The sequence below is a fragment of the Rhea americana genome, unplaced genomic scaffold (genome assembly GCF_003343005.1).
Source record: "Rhea americana isolate MKP2758 unplaced genomic scaffold, rheAme1 scaffold_321, whole genome shotgun sequence".
NCBI classification, from domain to species: Eukaryota; Metazoa; Chordata; class Aves; order Rheiformes; family Rheidae; genus Rhea; species Rhea americana.
The window spans coordinates 168991-186847 of NW_028186448.1; the positions used below are offsets into that span (position 1 = coordinate 168991).

At 47.3% G+C, this 17857-nt stretch overlaps 1 protein-coding gene across 1 annotated transcript; it reads left to right on the plus strand.

Moving 5' to 3' along the window:
* The first annotated feature begins 1053 nt into the window (after positions 1 to 1053).
* Positions 1054 to 14123, plus strand: LEMD2 (LEM domain nuclear envelope protein 2). Its single transcript, XM_085310594.1, has 9 exons — positions 1054 to 2639; positions 4009 to 4049; positions 4738 to 4813; positions 6085 to 6161; positions 6811 to 6890; positions 9199 to 9344; positions 10392 to 10493; positions 10581 to 10683; positions 11848 to 14123. The coding sequence occupies exons 1-9, from the start codon at positions 1106 to 1108 to the stop codon at positions 11996 to 11998; spliced, it is 2310 nt and encodes a 769-aa protein (XP_085166720.1). The 5' UTR covers positions 1054 to 1105; the 3' UTR covers positions 11999 to 14123.
* Positions 14124 to 17857: the final 3734 nt, after the last annotated feature.

Here is a 17857-nt window from a genome sequence, read left to right on the forward strand (position 1 = left end):
GCAGTTCAGCATCACTAGCCTCACGGCGGCAAGTCTTGGGGTGTCCGTCAGAGCACTTCCCGGAGCCCCTTCCCAGGTCCTTTTGCGGTATGTCCCGCTCTTTGGGGGATGCACTATGGGAGAGACTGTAGTTCCCATGACTCTGGTATCATATGTCTACCAAAAAGACTGTGATGCAGAGATGGTCTGTGCGCATTCATTGCTACCTTTTCATTATCCTTAATTAAATTCCARTATTACGCCACAGTGTTTCGGCCGCTTTCATTACTTCCTTTATGGGCAGCAGCAGAAAAAAGCARTTACTGTACATCATGGCCTTGCCAAAATAAAATTTCAAGTCGACACTTGATTTTGCTTTTTTGGGGGGTTGCAACTATGTAAGGAACCTCCTTCCCCAGCAAATATCCTGAGGACCCAGATCCTGATCTTGCTGGGAGCAGTGGCAACACTCCAGCTCGTTTGGCTGGTGCCAGCTAAGACAGTAACTTGGCAGAGACAGGGGGAGGAGGAAAACGTGGGGTGGGGGCAGGTGGCTGGGAAAGACACTCTTTTCTCCTCATAAATGTCCCTATATGTGACAAAATTGGCACAGCCTGGCCTGAGCAAGGGCGAGAGGAGCTTGACGCCCCGCAGCCCCCATGCGAGGGCAGAGTCCCCCCAAGGTGAGAAGGCAGTGGCACTGGCAAGCTCCAGAAACTCATCCCCTCCGTTTCCCCCTTTTCCCTCAGCCTTTTTCCTCTTCTGCTGCCTCTAAGAGCCATTCCCTCTGGGAGGGGGGCTCCGGCCTCCCCAACATGGCGGAACCGGGGGGTGGGGGGGGACACAACACACACCCCCGCCCTTCCCCGCCTTCACAAGATGGCGGGAGGCGGGGTCCAGCAGAGGCKTTTCTCGACCTTCCCAACATGGCGCTCACTCCCGCCCCGCCTCTGTCCGCCCAGCAACATGGCGCCTGTTGCGCGGCGGACGGAGCCTACATAAGCCCCGCGTTTGCCCTTCCCAAGATGGCCGCCGAAGAGGTACCACGAGCCCCTCCCAAGATGGCGGTCGCGCTTCCCTGCTCGCGGGGCGCTTCCGGCCAGGGCCTAGTCTCTGGGCCACGGCCATGGCGGAGCTGACGGACGCGGAGCTCCGGAGGGAGCTGATGGCGCTCGGCTACCGGCCGGGGCCCATCACCGAGACCACCCGCAAGGTCTACGCCAAGAAACTCAACTGCCTGCGGGCTGAGGTGGCGGCGGCGAAGCGCAGGGGCCGCGGCGCCCCGCAGAGCCCGGCCCGCTCCCCGGCCAGGCCGCAGCAGGCCTCGCCGCCGCGGTCGCGTCTCGGCTTCGGCTCCGCCGAGGCCGCCCGCGACAGCGAGGAGGAGGAGGAAGAGGAGGAGGAGGAGGAGGAGGAGGAGGAAGGCGGGCCATCAGCAGGGGGGCGGCTGCCCGCGGCTCGCTGGGCGGCAAGGCAGGGCGGTGGGGCTGCGGCACCGGGCTCCCCGTCCCGCTGGGGCCCAGCCGTGGGGCTCTGCGCCGCCTCGGTGCCGCCCCTCGACGGGTCGAGGGTGCTGGGTGCCCGGTCCCGCTGGGATGCGTCCGTAGAGAGGAGCGGGGACCTCAGCACGGGGCCGTCCCTTGACGGGCTTGGGGTGCCGAGCAGTGCATCCTACTGGTATGTGTCTGCGGATAGGAGCGGGGACCGCAGCGTGGGGTCGCAGCCGTCCCTGGACAGCTTTGGGGGTTCAAGTTCCTCATCCCGTTGGGACATGTCCGTAGAGAGGAGTGGGGGCCTCAGCGCAGGGTCGCGGCCATCCCTGGAGAGCTTCGGCGGTTCGAGTTCCTCATCCCGTTGGGATGCCTCTGTAGAGAGGAGTGGGGGCCTCAGCGTGGGGTCGCGGTCATCTGTGGACAACTTTGGGGGTTCAAGCTCCCCGTCCCACTGGGACACGTCTATAGAGAGGGGTGGGGGACTTAGCTCCAGGGCTGGGCGGGGGACCTCCTTGGATGGGATTGGGGGGCTGAGCTCCATGTCCCAATGGGACACGTCCCCAGGCAGGAGCAGGGGACTGGGCGCCAAACCTCCCTCCGGTGACGGGAGTGGGGGTTTGGTGTCCAGGAGTCAGTGGGGCACGTCAGGAGGAGGTGTTGGTGGCCTGAGCTCCCGGTCTCAGTGGGAGACTGGGAGGGAAAGGAAGGGGTTGTCTTCTAGCAGCTCATGGAGGCACGAAAGCGAGTTTATGCCCAGTACCCATTGGGGCACCACAGCACCATCAGCGGGACTTGGAGGGCTCAGTCACCAGACCCGGTTTGGGAGAGGAGAAGGAGACTTGACTTCCAGTGTTTGGAAGGAAAAGGAGCTGAAATCTAGTAGCCAGGGAGGGGGATTAACGCGTAGGTTCCCGTGGAGGACGGCGGGTGATACAGGGTTAGCCTCGGGGTCCCGCTGGGGAACAGCGGCAGGACAGGGCATAACCTCCCGGACTCAGCTGTGGCGGTCAGCACCCAGGCCGCGGCYGGAAGGAAAGGGCAAGGGCCTTGAATACTACCTCTCCCAGTTCCTCTGCCTGGCCAGTTTTGTGTTGCTGATTATTTTTTTGGGCATCCTCTTCGTGAAGATGATTGGATCAGGCTGGCTTGACAGGACAGAGGAAAGTTGTACGTGTATTGGTTTAATTCTGCTTTTAAGCTATGTTTTCCACCTTTCTTTTATGGCTTTACCTTTATCCCTTCTGTCTCCATCAGATCTATCGTTCTTCTCATTGCTCTAACTTGACATCTCTGTTTCTGTCCCTGTTTCCCTCTTCCCTTGCCTGTGGGAAACCTTGTTAGTCATGGAAAGTAAGTCAAGTGTGTTTCTTTTCAAATGAATTCAGCCTCCAGTTCTTCAAAACTACAGATTTTATGGAGAGTGAAATTCCTACTAGGCCAAGGATGTATTTTATGATTGCCCATTGTGTAACCTGATGTCTGCGTAATTGCCCGTTGTATGTTTTAATGTTGGCCTCTACAAAGCACAGCCATTTAGTGTCCTTTATCCTGGCACCATCCAGAAGGACAGTGTTTGAATTGGAACCTCTGTACTTCAAGTGTGGTAGAGCTTCAACRGGAAATGAAAAGGGACTTTCTCATCACCCTGTGTTTAAGACAGAGCTCCCCAGTTCAAGCAAACAAATATTGTCACTTGATGTCTTTGAACTGAAAGAAGAGGTTTGGGGGTGGTTTGGAAGGTGCAAGTCCTGATAAACTCAGTACACTGTATTATGTAGGTGTTTGTGCATTTTGCACGGGCTAGGTAGGCTGTTTCTTGCTTTCTCAAAGTCAAAACTGGCCAGTATCATTGACATGAATTTCTGGTGCACCTGTTAAAACTCTGTTASATATTTCTAAGCCAATATTATTCTGAAGCAAGAAGTCTTGCAGACCAGCCGTAAATTCTTTAAATTCTCAAGATAATTAAGATTGGTAGAAAGTGCTGTATCATAGGCAGGGTGGCATATATCTAATGGTTGCGGAGAGAGGAAGAGCTGTTAAACCAGAGGCTAATCTGCCAAGCTAACAGCTCTTTCAGCTAAAATAGATCCTCTGCTTTTGCCTTGAGTAGACTTGATTTAAATCTGCTTTATCACTGTGATAGATCAGGAGACTATGGCCTGCAGTGAATGACGCTACTAGATTGTCAAAGATCTGTGCAAACTTGCAGTGTGAAGCAGCAGATAGCACAAGAGCCCAAAACATGTACTTGAACAGGAGCTGTTAAAACAGTCAGACAACAATTTTTACTTGCCAGGTGAACAGGTTTCATCATTTACACCCTGATACAGAACATACTTTGTTTTGTTTTCAATACTGCCTACCAAAGGAGTGCTTTGAATGCATGATTTGCATAGCAAGGTACTGTGTAGTGAGATTAAGAATAGCAGAATTGGACTTGAAAGTAGAGCCTTTTTTAAGCACATAATTACTTTCTTGATCAAAGCCCTTATTTTGTAGCCTGCTAACTCTTCCTTCCCCTTCTTTCTCGTAGTTAATCTCTTGCCTGTGGATTGTGACAAAAGAACAGATGATGTAAGCATGCATTTATTTATCTTWAAATACTATGGATAGGGGAATTTCATGGAAGAGTAATTATGCTAGGTAGTTTCCATCAGTATCAGCATCACTGTAAAATTATTATTTCTGTCATTTTGTAAAGTTTTAATTTGCTGAGTTGAAATTAATAGGACAGATTAAGTAGGACTGTATATGARACTGAAAAAACATCTCTAATAGTTGTGGCATAAATGATATTGGTTGGCAGAAGAGGCTGTACCTGTGTTGAGCCTTAACAATGCGTGATTTAATACAACTAATTCTTTGAACTCYATTATAATGTTTGTACAGTCCTATTTTTTTTTTCTGTAATGTGTTAATTAGGATAGAGGAAAACTTTGTATTGGATTCAGTTACGGTTAGTCTCTAGTTATGTTTCTGGAGAGAGTAAATCCGCGGTCTGTCTGAGGGGACCCACTCCTTCAGCTGCTGATGTTACAGTTCTGGGCTACTGATGTGGGAGTTGGTGGCGCTTTTGAAAGATATGCTAGCTAGTTTTTGACTCAGTAACTGTAGATCTTTGCTGCAGAAGTGTTTCATTTGAGCTGGTGAAGTGATGCATAACTGAGCAAAACCCTACTGCCGCTTTGTTTTCATATTTTTGGCTAGTCTGACTACTGTGCTGTTGATCTATTGATGTTTGTTACCTGTTTCTGGCTTTCAGTTCTGTCAAGCTCAACAGAAGGAGATTATAATGAACATGCTGCATGAGTTGTATAACTACTTGTCAATACAAGCTGGTAAGTTCCAGTTGTCATTATAAAGCACTTACAAGCATTCAGCAAACTGCCTCTCCCAGCTGTCTGGACATTTCTAACCTTACTTTGAAGAGAGGAGTTTTTGGAACAGTGAGTTCCACTTGAAGAACTCTGGGCAAGTCAGGTAATAGAAAAATAAAAAAAGATTATTTTTAATCTGAATAGTGCTTGGCTAATGCACTGATATCGCTGTGTTCTCATAGAGTGGTCCTTATTTGCACTTCATATGTTGGGAATTTGAGGTACAAATATTCAGCTTTATGGTCCTTTCCTACCTGCATCTTGAAACTGTCTTTAAGACATTTGGAGCCAATAAGCGTAAACTGATGTACTCTTACAAATGGAGTTGAAATGACCTAAGAAATTGCCATCTCTGCTAAAATGTGGTGACTGTTTATATGAGTGCCTGTGTTTTTTTCATTGCTAGGTAAACAGGCTTACTTAGCTCAGGAGCTAACTGAGCTCAGTAGTTTTGCCAGTTTCTACTACATATATAGGAATCTAATCCATAACTAGTATTTTGTGATGAAAAGGGCTGTTCAAAGTTCAGTGGATATATTTTTACTTTTTTTCAGTAACATATATAATAATGTTAATCATTAAAAGTGCTTATGTTTCATTTTTCTAGAAGGTTTCAGACATTAACAAGGCTGAATCCTTTATGCACTGAAACTTCACTGAATTTCTGAATCTTTTCAAGTCAGACTTCAGCACCTGTGAAATTTCCATYGGTTTTACATAGTTCCTTAACACATTTGTTTAGTCATCTTTGTGAAGCAATATTTAGAAGCCTGAGTTTCTGGCTGATATCTGCGTGCYTGGGTGGAAGATAGAGCTTGGAAGTAGGCTCCTTTGTAGCATTTTGAATGCTGATCCTTAACTCCAGCATCACTATCTTTGATGCCCGATGAAAGAGGCACCTCTGCAGGGTGTTAGGTCAGAGAGGCAGTTATGTACTTAGCCAGAGGAAGAAATAGTGTTTTTTTTTTCTCCCTGGATTCTGTGTGGAGTAGCTCACACACTGAAGCATGAGGTTTGATTGCCCTTATCCAATCTATTTACAGTGGTTGAACATTTTATTAGTAGTCATAATCACAGAAGATTATCTGCCTACAGTATAAATCTCGCATGTGATTKTTTTGCCCAAAGCTGTAGCTGATTTTAAAGGATAGCTTTTCCAGAGCATTCAGTATATTTCTGAACTATCTGAGGGCTTTTTTTCTAAAATGATACCTGTCTGACTTTCTTACCAGGTAATTTTGAGTGTGGAAATCCTGAGAATCTAAAAAGCAAATGCATATGGGTTAGTGAAGCAAGGGATCACGTGATGGTGAGTAGGCTGTGAACACCTATTGTTATAAGATAGTGCTTAGTCTCTTATAAGACAATAAATAATAGATACTAAGGCAATTCACCATCTGTTTTACTTCCTCATCCTGTTTTGATTTTTCCCCATATCTCTTGCTTCCCCTTTGGGCAGTTCTGTTCTCAGCAGCTCTTTTGAAAATAATCTTCTCCTACATCTCTGATTCAGCCTCTGTAAATCTAACTTAATGGTTTGTTGTTTCACTGTAGTCATCAGTCTTCTGAAACCAGAAATTTCCCTGGATTGAGGATTGGGTAGAGGAAAGATTTTTCCATTTCTCAAAGTGTCAGAAGACAGACTGCTTTGATCTAACATTCCATTTCTTTCGTGGTAAACTGTCAGTAAGATTATGTTGTATTTAGTGGTTAGTCTTAGCAATCCAGGGACAGTGTTATTTTACAGCATGCTTCATGCATCATCTACTATAGTCATAAGATTTTAGTCTGGATCGACCTCCAGRTTTAGTTTCTCCTTCTTTCACTTTGCAGGATTACAATAAGAATTAACCTAGGAACAGACCACATAGAATGAATTCTCCCACTGATGTAATGAAATAATGTTATTGCAGCATTTTAAATAAATGCAGAACTAATCTTTTGGTTTTTCCATACAGAATGTAACTGCTAGTTCTCCACAGAAGTTTGAAGCCGCCCTGGAATGGATACTTAAGAGTAGCAAGGATTTAGGAATATGGTAAGTGGAAGTCCACTGTGCCAGTTAYGCTTCTGTCTGTTGGTTGTTGTTAGGTAATTTGTCATTCTGCGTGGTGTACTATAAAAGCTGCGATACCTCCTTTAATAGGTTTCATAAGATAATCTGGGATCAACTTTGTCAGTACTGGCCGGACAAACTTCCAAATAGAAAGGTCCTGCAGCAAAAATTGGCAATTGGGGGCATTCCTTCCAAGTCTGTCCCAACTTTCGCACTGGAGGATGTTGCATTCACAATGGCACTGTCCTTCACATGAAGTGTAAATCTGAGGTCCTGGCTGTTTGTGGTTGTCAACTATTATGTCATGCTTAATGCAGAGTTTAGCAGTGCTGGTCCTGGTGTCCTGCCTGTGGTCTTGTGACTACAATCTGCTTTTTAAACTTTCCGACATACTTAAACTCTTTTTCCCCAGATAACCATTTTATTCAGTACTATTATTGTAGGTTGTGTGTCAGTGCAGTGTGGGAACTGGATTTGATAGGTAATGTGTTTTGGGAGACTTTGGGACCAGCCTCAGTGAGGAAGAGGGAAATAGTGTGTTGAATGGTGTCTTTTCTTTAGTGTCAATTGTTTTTCTGACAGAAAACAGTACATATTAAAATGAATGGAAGGACTCCTGCTGTCTCTGTAGGGTATTGGGCAGTCACATGTGGGAGGGGCTTTTCTCTTGGGTTTCTTGGCTACCAGTCACTTCAATACATGAGAAATAACAGAAATACTAGTTTCTTCAAGTGAAAAGTATAACATTAAGGTCATTACCTAGTGAAAGACTTATCCAGAGTCTGCAGATGTCAGTATCTTTTTCTGGGAGGTGTGCGCTGCCCCCACTCTGCGTTAAAGTCTTAACGTTCATTTGCGTTTTAACATCCCTAATTGTCACTTTGATTAAATGACTTGCAACATCAGTGACACTAGAGGTTGTGGGTGTAGCTTGCATGTCTACGTAGTACTTTTTTTCCTTGTGAATTTGTGTAGCTGTTACTGTGATGCAATGGTCAGAGAACGTCTACTACTTTGACTTTCGGTGTGTGATAAATTCCCAGGACAGRACGTTGTTTGCCTGGTGGCAAGTTTTGATTTGTGGGTGAGCTGAGATTCAAAGCTTTTAAATACTTTTTTTTTGCAGGAGCACTGTTCAAGTCAAGAGCTGTGTGATACTATGCTCCATTTTTTATTTTCGTAATTAGCAATTCTACCAGCTTTTCACCAAATGGATCCACTTCCAAGAAGCCTGTGTAGCATTCAGAGTGAATGTTGAGCATGCTTAAAAACCTGCAGGTGGCATTTTAGCAAACAGTACGTGAGATTATTTTCCTAGGTGCTAGTTGGGGAAGCAGAACTGAAAATGCGCTCTGCACTGGATGATTCTGTTGCATATTTTAAACATTTTCCTGGAATTTGGATTGTAAATAAGACAAGGGGGCGGGAAACAATTGGTTGTCTCTCTGGTTACTGTACAATCCAGTAACCAAATACAAGCTGTCAGCAGTTTGTGATCTCGTGCTAGTAAACTGAGAAAATGTCTTTTCTAATAGGTTATTCATTGCAAACCTAGACTGAATTAGTAGCTTTAAAAAAACAGAATCCACTTTAGTCCAATTCCTCTGAATCTGATGGCTCTCACTTGGATTACTTGATGCCTGTTGGCTTAGAGTATCTAATAAGGAAACCACATCAGCGTAGATCTGTACATAAAGAAGCGAGTTAAAAGCATATCAGATAGCCCAGCAGGTGTGAACAAGTGATTTTTGCAGAAGGATGTGCTATCGATTTTTGCCATGAATGCTTGCCAAGGGTGTGTCTGTTTTCTGCTGCAGATACAGTTGGTGTGTTTTCACTTTTCTAGCTAAACTGTTTATGCTCATCCATACTGAGGAAAACAGTGCAACCTCCATGGACATATGCAGTCTCCCTCAACTGCTCTCTGCAATTGCTGATGAGTGACTCAGTAAACATTTCCATTTCTGTATGCTGGGAGGTGGGAATCCAATTTAAAGTTTAATCTTCTGCACACTGAGAGGTGCTGTCAAAGAGTCTACAGAGGGAGACTTCMGTTTACCAATGGGAGTTGCAGCCCTGCTGCCTTTTCTAAAGCCATATCCATTCCTTGATAAGCAGACAGTTCCAAAATATTCTGGAAAGAGGAGCTGCAAGGATGTGGTGTATTTTCTATGCCATGTACTGAAAAAGTTACTGCCTCTGCAGTCTGTTTATTCTCCCTCTCTTGATTAAAGACTGCAGTTGGAATGTCTGTTTTCTTCAATGAAGGTTTTCTGCCTCTTCCCATTAGGTTGAAAGGCAGAAACCCTTATGAACCAGTTACCACGGTGGAGGAGGTGGTCTGTCTTGAATCAGCCCATCCTCAGATGGGCTTTGGCTGCCGTTTCCGTCGAGCAGTGATAACTGCCATTATGAACCTTTTTCTGTTTTTCTGGGGTAAGTCTTTAGTGTTATTAATCAGCTTCTCCCCTCTCTAGCTGTAGAGATGAACATGCATGCATGCACACACATTCTCCAAAACATATGAAATTACTAACAGAGGTGAAAGAAATCTGCTGGTGAGTTAATTTCTAATTAACCTTTGTTTTGGCAGCAGAGAGAGACCTGTAGATCTGCTCTTGTGCTGTAAGTGCTTAACACTTATTTTAAATCAGCAGCTGATTAGCTTTCAGAGTATTCCTCAAGCACCCATTACTGTGGTCTGCAAAATGAGTATTTTAACCTGCCTAAAAGATCTGGTTTCTCTTTCTTTTCTTGGACTAAACTACAAAATCTTCTGGGTTCTTTAGTAATGACCTGCAGCATTTCAGTGTTACAGACTTTACTGCAATAGTCTGTCATGCCCCAGCTGAGACAGAGGTCTTACTGAGATAGGTGATAATGAGAGATGAGTGTTGCATAGAAGAGTTTATAATGTAGCCAGGCAAGGTGGGAGTGAAAGGAGATAGTTATGTTTATTGCAGAGGCCGAGATACTAAAGTTAGCTGATGTTGTAATGGGGGCCTTTGTCAAGGCTAAGCCTTGAATATAATTTGAATTCTGGGCTCAAGCCCTGGGCTTTATTTCCTTATGAAGCACCTATTTTCAGAGCAGTGGAGCTTGACAGTTTTCCTACGTGATTACTGTGGGGGAGGCCTCTAGCAAAGAGATRGCTCTGGGATTTAGAGAATTAGGGCCTTTTTTTCATCCTGAGGTTTCAGTTTGACGGGGAGGGAAGCCCATGATGAGGCCCTTTGGCCATCTCTTCCCACATGTACACGTGCTGTTCTTCCGCAGGCACTATCAATACTTAGATTTTTGTGGGGTGCAGCTGCCATGATGAGCAAATGAATTGCTTGGATTCACTTCCAAGCAGGCCCTGGCTGGTGGAGAGTAAAAGCTGCCTCAGAGAAGAGAATAAAACAGTCAGAAATGAAACAGCTAGCGTCCAGCAAGTGCATGTATGTCAGYGCTAAATTCCATTTGTTTTTATTCTTCTCTTAGGTCTGATAACTCTTTGGGGGATCCTGATCTTCCTGAAGTATCGCTGGCGGAAGATGGCAGAAGAGGAACAAGCCATGTATGAAATGGTGAAGAAGATCATAGGTAGACTCTAGTAACTCTGTAAGCCAAGTAGAGCTGTTCTTTCTGCAGTGTCGAGGTCTCTCACTGTTTGTCCTTCTGCCCCCACAGATGCTGTCCAGGACCACTATAAGGAATGGGAACGGAATTTGGAGCGTTATCCCTATGTTGGCATCCTCCATGTTCGGGACAGCCTCATCCCTCCTCAAAACAGGTGAACTGAGTTTTATCCTTTTAGGAGTGCTGTCAGCATGATGTTATCCAACTCAGCTCAGAACCGCAGTTAGCAGGTAACAGAGCATGAGCTGGCAGTTGATGGGACGCTGGAGTGGAAGAAGAATCTGTCTGGCCTTTCAGTTTATAAAGGATTTTGACATAACTCAGGCTGTGTCTTAACCTACTGCAGATTAATGTGACAGTCCTGGGGCTGATATTTTCTGCAGTCACACAGGTGTGTTGTCATTGTTCTATCAAACAGTAATTGGATTTTGTTTCGCCTGGGCATGGAGTACCATATTTTCTCTCCATCTAATCTGAGTTGGATGCTATCCTGTTTCTCAGCCTTCCTACCTTGTTCTCTAGGCAGGTGCTACGCTTTTCAGAATGAGCCTTCCCTGAGTGGAATAGGGTATCGTGAGGTGCTTCTGGAGTGGCTGCATGTGTTGCCTGCCTGGAAAATTACCAGTTTGAGTTGGTCAGCTTTGAAAAGGAGATGCAATGGAATGGCTGCTCTTGTCCTTTTTCTGAAAGGAAGGGTGGTCAGAATGGCTGCTCCACAGCTGATGAAGCTGGRGGGCCAGAGCCTCGTTCTTGCTGACTGTGTGCCAGTTGCTTCATCTTTGCAGGCTTGTACCTTGCATTTGGAGCTACTTGCAGAATACATAGTGTTCTSTATTGTTAAGAGGACAAAGTCTTAAAAGTTCTCACCTTTAATTGGTCGTATTAGTACCAGTAGGAAAAAGCGATTTAAACTGATTTGAACTGATCTCAGTGCATGTGGTATGCAGAATTACTGGGCTTCAGTTCAAAACTGGRGTGAACTCCAGTTTGTGCTCCCTGATCTGAGATCCTTCTGCATGCTGGAAGGCTGGGGGGAGTAATTGATTCTTTTCCCAACATGAAAAGAGGGCAGGCACCAATCTCTTGTACTGCCAGAAGGTCTCGTCTCCCCCACTGATGGGACTTATGTTTTCATRTTCTGTTTCCATGGTCTGAAATTAGCTCTAAACCAGAATTTTGGTTTAATCTCCTTTACTGTCTGCACAGGGAACAGGAAGAGGCTAGCGGTAGCTTTGTTAGCAGCCGCAATTGCTATAAGCTGGAAAACACAATGAGGATATGATTGTATTTTCTTTTCTTTTGTTGTCTTTTCTTCTAGAAAAAAAATGAAGCGGATCTGGGACAGAGCTGTGGACTTCCTGGCTTCGAATGAGTCACGGATTCAGACAGAGTCGCATAGAGTAGCGGGAGAGGATATGCTAGTGTGGAGATGGACTCAGCCTTCTTACCTCTCAGACTCAGAGCACTAAAGAGGAGCAAGAGCTCAGCTGTTGATGTGGACCTCTGCAAAAGGACACTCCCTTTTCTGGTGGTGGGAAAGAGCAGGTCAAGGTCGTCCTCTCCTTGGGTTGGGGAATGAACACGTCTCTTTGCTCTTCTCTTAGAAAATCTTCACACACACACACACACACACACACACACACACACACACACACAGAGAAAAAAAATAAAAAATTCAGGGCAATAATCTTGTCTTACAAGGAAGATAGGCTTGAGCTGGTGGGAAGCTTGAATCGCACCAAAGTCAGCCTTCCAGCAGATGTCTGCCTTCCACAGGCAAGCAAACYTAGAACAACTTTCTAGGAGGAAAAAAAATGCATACTTAATAGTAAGGGACTTGGGGGTCTCTCTGACAAGGGTTAGATATTTAAAATTTGACCTCAATTCCGCAAAGGCCAATGGGTGGCAATGTCCATCAGGAAATGTTTTTAAAGAAAAGATGTAACATTTCCCATGGAAAYATTTGGGTAGCAGTTAAGATGCATTTTGTTAGAATTTGTTTTTATCAGTGCAATGACCATGCCAAAAGCACTTAACTGATTCCTAACAAGAAAAACGTTTGCGTCTACTTCACCCTTTAAAAATGGAGGGGGGAAAAGAGTTGGAGGAACATGGTCCTAGAGGAAGGGTAGTCTGACGTGCCTTGAGTTGGTTGGGTTGGGTGGTAGGGAAGAGTGGCTGTGACCCTGATTACAGTTTTTAAGCCTGCAACCTCTGTGCTTTATGGGAAGGGGATGGAGGGGAATTGGGGTGAGAAGTGAAGGGTGTAGGAGGCTACAGAAAGCTGGCTCTTATGGCTGCAGCCAAAGGGACGGCTTCATGAGTTATTAAAGAGCAGCTTTGGAACGGCTGTTATGGTTGAATGTACATGTTTATCCTGGGCAGCTGCAATGTGTGTGCTGTGTGTCAGAGCAGAGATATACTGTGCGTGGAGTGTTGGTACAGAGATTGTTTGCCATGTTAATTTTCCTGCAGCCTCACAACAGGTACAGGGAGCGGTGATCAATCCTCTGTTCATGCTGCAGGCATCGCATTTTGTGTCTATAATCATTTGGTTACTTAACTTTGTTTTTTATGTCCAGCAAAGGAGTGTTTGTTTCAAAGAAAATAGCACCATTTTGTGACAGCTTAGGCTGGGCAGAGATATTGTTAATCTGCTGTTCCCAGTGTCACAGAACTGCTGTCCAGCTCACCACCAAAACAGCAGGGACCAAATTCATTTCTGGCATAAGCTAGTAAAACCTGCAGAGAGAAGCCAGCAGTTAATTCAAACTCATGTAATCGGTGAATGTTATTCTCCTTTGCATCATGAGTGCAATGTGAATGTTTGCATTCATCTCTGAAGCTGGATGTATGGAGAGCTTCCTCTCCAGGTCTTGGGTCAGCCTGGGAGGTTCCGCCAGAGCCCSGTTGGCTGGTTGGTGATGCTGTAGGCAAGGTGGGTTCCTTGTGCTGGGTCCTTGCTCGCCTCCTAGTTGTGAAGTCTGCACTTCTCCCCCACTGCTGCTGGCTGTGGTGGGGTTTTCCGCCTGTGCACCCCGCAGGCTGCCGAGGCAGACTGCAGAGACTCCTCGCATACCTCCTGCTGGCTCATCAACCAAAACATGTGGAGAGAGCGGCTTTCTCCAAAAACAAAACCCTGGGAGGTCTTGTACATTAAGTRGGAGATATCCTGCATGGCGTTGATTTTTATCCCCATATGTTCTTTTTGGTTGCAGAAGTAGGGTGTTTGAACAAAAAAAGGAAACTCAACAGCTGTCTTTGAGACAATAACCAGCTTCTTCCGCTGTTTTTAAAATAGGGGATAAAATGAAAGCAGCCGTGATTCTTCTAAAGTGTTGCAGCAAAGTCTTCAGTGCTGTTGTAGAAATTTCTGCAAACACCAGTGCCTACATTTTTAGGCCTTTTTAAAATGCTTGTGGGGTTTGGGTTGGCTTTTTTAACCGTCCAGATCTAGAGTGAAAAGTGAGGCATTGCAATCATTTTGTATTAAACTTGTTTTTGTAGAATAAATCTCACTGGCTTGGTGCTATTTATTACATGCTCAATTTAGCTATGTACATCAATATATAAAATAAATTTATTACAAATGATTGTCATCTTTATTTGTATTCAGGAGTCACAGGTTGTGCTGTTTTGCTTGCGCAATTCAAATAAGTCCTGTTCCAGAGAGCTCAGCTTCTAAGAATGAGACTGAAGGTAGCATGGGGATTACCTAACAGCCTAATGAGACAATATGGATCTGTGTGATGCTTTGTGATCTTGGCACAGTAGCCAGCTGTCTCAAGTGTTTGGTTACAAATAAAATCTCTGTTTTGGGACTAGTTGGTGTTKAGCAGAGAAGGTGTGTATGAAAAGCAGTTACCTTGTTCAGCTGCATTTTGATGAGATCGACAACTTTGAGGACTGTGGTGTATATTAGTCTAGCAAGTTGGTTGGTGTTGCTGTGGTACATTATAAAGCATTTATTTAATGCTGTGGGAATTGGCTGAGGGTACTTCAAGCTTCAGGTGGTTTGTACTTACTTGCTCTTCCAAAGGCAGGTCCCTCACACGCCAGGTGTCTGAAGTCAACAGGCTCTTCAGTGAATSTTGACTCTGTTCCAAGCAGTTACCAATACTGTGTGTTGTGGCATCCTCAGGCTGCAGTGAGCTTGCTGTTAAAGTGTTCTAGGAGGTGATAGGAAGTGCCAGATGATGGTATGGGGAGGGGGTGAGGGTGCTGGAGTGCAGTACTGGTTGGAACTGATGYTCTGTCCTGTCTTTGCTCCCAGACTGTCGCATGTCATGGGACACATCACTTCCCCTCGTGGGTTAATAGACTTTAAACAAGGCTATTAAAAAGCACTGTAATAGGGTATTTGTGTCAAGAGTAGAGGCAAAAACTCARGTCTTACATTATTTACTAGACACCTGAGTTTCCAAAGTTGCCTAGTGGGTAGAAGACACGCAAATCCTGCATGAGCGCTGGCAAGTGTGAGCTGTCTTTTGGGTTTCTTTGCTTTTAAGTGTTTTTGATTCCGTTCTCTTACCTGAGTGACAGTGACTCAGAACATGTGCTTTTTAGCTGTGATTTTTAGCTTCCTTTAAAATCTACTCATGGAACAGYGAGAGTAGAGTCTGAATCATCGTTGTGTAACTTCTGTGGACGTAGTTGACTCATGCATGTTTGGTTGGAGAAGTGTTTAATTAATCTCATAACGTAGGTCTAGATTACAATGGGGCAAGATTTCCACCAGCATGAAGGGTGGTTAGTGGTGCAGCTCCTGTTGGAAGTCAGTGGGAGCTGGCTACCTCCTCTCCGGTGCGCGAGTCGTTGCTAGGGTTTGAGGACAAAAGGACACACAAGGCTAAATCTCTCCTCTGGACCTGCATTCCTGGGTAGATGCTTTTACCCAGTCTAGGTTGCTAAGTTACGGCAAAAAAATTATTCAAGGTTAGATAGTCTTCAGTTTGGTGTAATTACATGTGCCGGTGGATGTTTGCTTTGAACCAAGTTGCTAAGATGTGTTCTGTGATAGTCTTCCCCGTGTCCGTTCTTTCATTTGCTCTCTTGGGAGCAGAGCAGACTAGTTTAATGCCGTGCTTGCCACCTTGCTCCTGCTTATGCTGTACAAACTGTCTTGAYGATTTCTATAGAACTAACAGTTTTCCCAGAACCCCAGGCCCGTTCAAAGAAGGAGGAGTAGCTGGGTTCTTGATCTCCCTTCCCTGCTCACTGCTCAGCTTACAACTTGCATCAACTCCACYGGAGTTGCTAGCACCCCCCTCCCACTTTCTTGTAAAGCATTAGGATGCTATAAATAAATTCTCAAATGGTGGGCTGATAAAGCCATCGCATCCCCTTACTGTCAGAAGGAAAAATATGTACCAACAAGGAATCTAAAATAAAATTTGCCCTTTATCTTTTTATTTCCTGCTTCCATTTAAAGGCTTTCATATTAAATGTTTTGTCTCCTGCTGACATGACAGCTGATGCTGTGCTTATTTATGGGAAGCAGAGTTAGGGCGTCGTGCCAGTTCTGCTGGAAAGATCAACGTGAACTAGAGAATAAAAAGAACGGCCAGTGAGTGCTGCCCGAAGGACCCTCCCTCCGGCGCTGCCCCTGTCCAAAGCAATCACGGCAGCATGCCTCCCCCGGGATTTCCACCACAACTTTGTTCGACCTTTAAAGAAGGGCCCTCGCGCTTGGACAGCTGCCTCCAGGCAGGTGCTCCAAAAGGCTTTGTGTCCGCTAATGAACGGAGCCTCCCCGCAGCGGAGCGCGCGAGGTGCGCGTCCCGGGCTCGCTCCTTACCCGCGCCGGCGCAGAGCCGAGCGGGGAAACCAGATCCCTGGGCTGCCTGGCTGCTCATGTGTCTGTCTGACCAGCTAACCTCGAAGCAGCGAATGATTTTTGTGCGGATGCTTGCGTAACTGGGGAGGCAGGTGGYAAGCTCTGAGCCAGGGCCCGCGGCCGTCTCCCCCCGTCTTTGCRTTGCGAGAGGGCCTCCGTGGGCGGTGGAAACCTGCCTTGGCTGAGAGCTAGTGCTCGGGCTGGGCTTGGGCCCCTCGYGCCCCTTCGCCCCGCCGGCAGCGGTGTTGCAGCCCCAGGCTGCGTGACCTCCCGCGAGCGCGCGGCTGCCGGAGCCCTAGCTGATCTGGCCTTTAGGGCTGCCTTCAGCTTGTTCGCATCATCGCTCCAAAACAGCACCCAGCAGCTGACCCCGACGCCGAAGTAAAGCTCGTGGGGCGCGCAGGAGCCCCGGCGGAGGGGCGAGCCGGCGTGGCTAAGCCCCCGCCCCGTGAGCGCGGCGTGGGGCGTTGCAGGTCGCGCGGCTGCCGCAGGCGGGTGGGATGCCAGCACAGCCCAGCGCAAGAACGGCGATGACTCAAGGGCAGTCCGAAAAATTTGGCATTGCAAGGAGGGGGAAAAACTMGACTACTGGTATCTGCGCAGGAGAGGAGGGAATGGGCACAGCAAAACAGGGTCACGCTGTTCGTGTCGGCAGGAGCCTTTGGCAGGGCTTAGCTGACCTGTCCGCTGCCCTTCCCTCCTCTGATACTTATTTTGAAGGGTTTTTTTTGGTCTTCCCACCACTTTATTTTAAAGTCTAAGCTCACGTTCACCTAATTTCACTCCAGCTCTCACATAGATAAAATTAGTCCTTTGCAATGAGAAGGAGCCAGCCCAGGTCACGCCGGGCTGAGCCCTGGGTGCAGCTCGGATTACCCAGGCGCCGCGGCCGCGTGCCCCGGCGGGGAGACCCGCTCCCCAGCGCCTGCCTTGCTCGGAGGGGGGCCCACATCTGCCCGGGGCGAGTTTGTGCACTCGTCGCCGTATTTAATTTCCTTGATATTGCCGTGGTTGGATGCAAAGTGCTCGTTTGTTTTAAAGCTCTCCGGGGTGGGGGCTAGCGTGCAGCCCAGTGCTTCCAGCCACTGCCACGAGCACAGCGGTGCCGGCGGAGGGTGCRCGGGGAGCCCGGACCTGGGGAGCGAGGCGAAGAGCAACCCGGCGGTGACACCCTGGCGCACGTGGCCTTGCCGTAAGGGCCACGCGTGGGCTGGTGGTCTCGCACCCCCCATGTAAACGCGCTGGCTGGGCTGCAGCTCAGATGCTCCGGGAACCGCGGGAGAGAGCGATGGGGGGGAACGCGCCAGGGCAAGCAAAGGGCTGTCAGGGCAACGCCGCGGACGGGGGCCGAGCGCGTCGGAGGGCTCCGGGTCTGCGGGGCATCGCCGCGCTCCCGGGGCCGCGGCCTCGGCAGGCGAAGCGCCGCGGAGCTCGAGGGGCTCGGCCGGCCCGCGCAGCCTGCCCGGGGAGGCGCGGAGCACGGGGGCGGCAG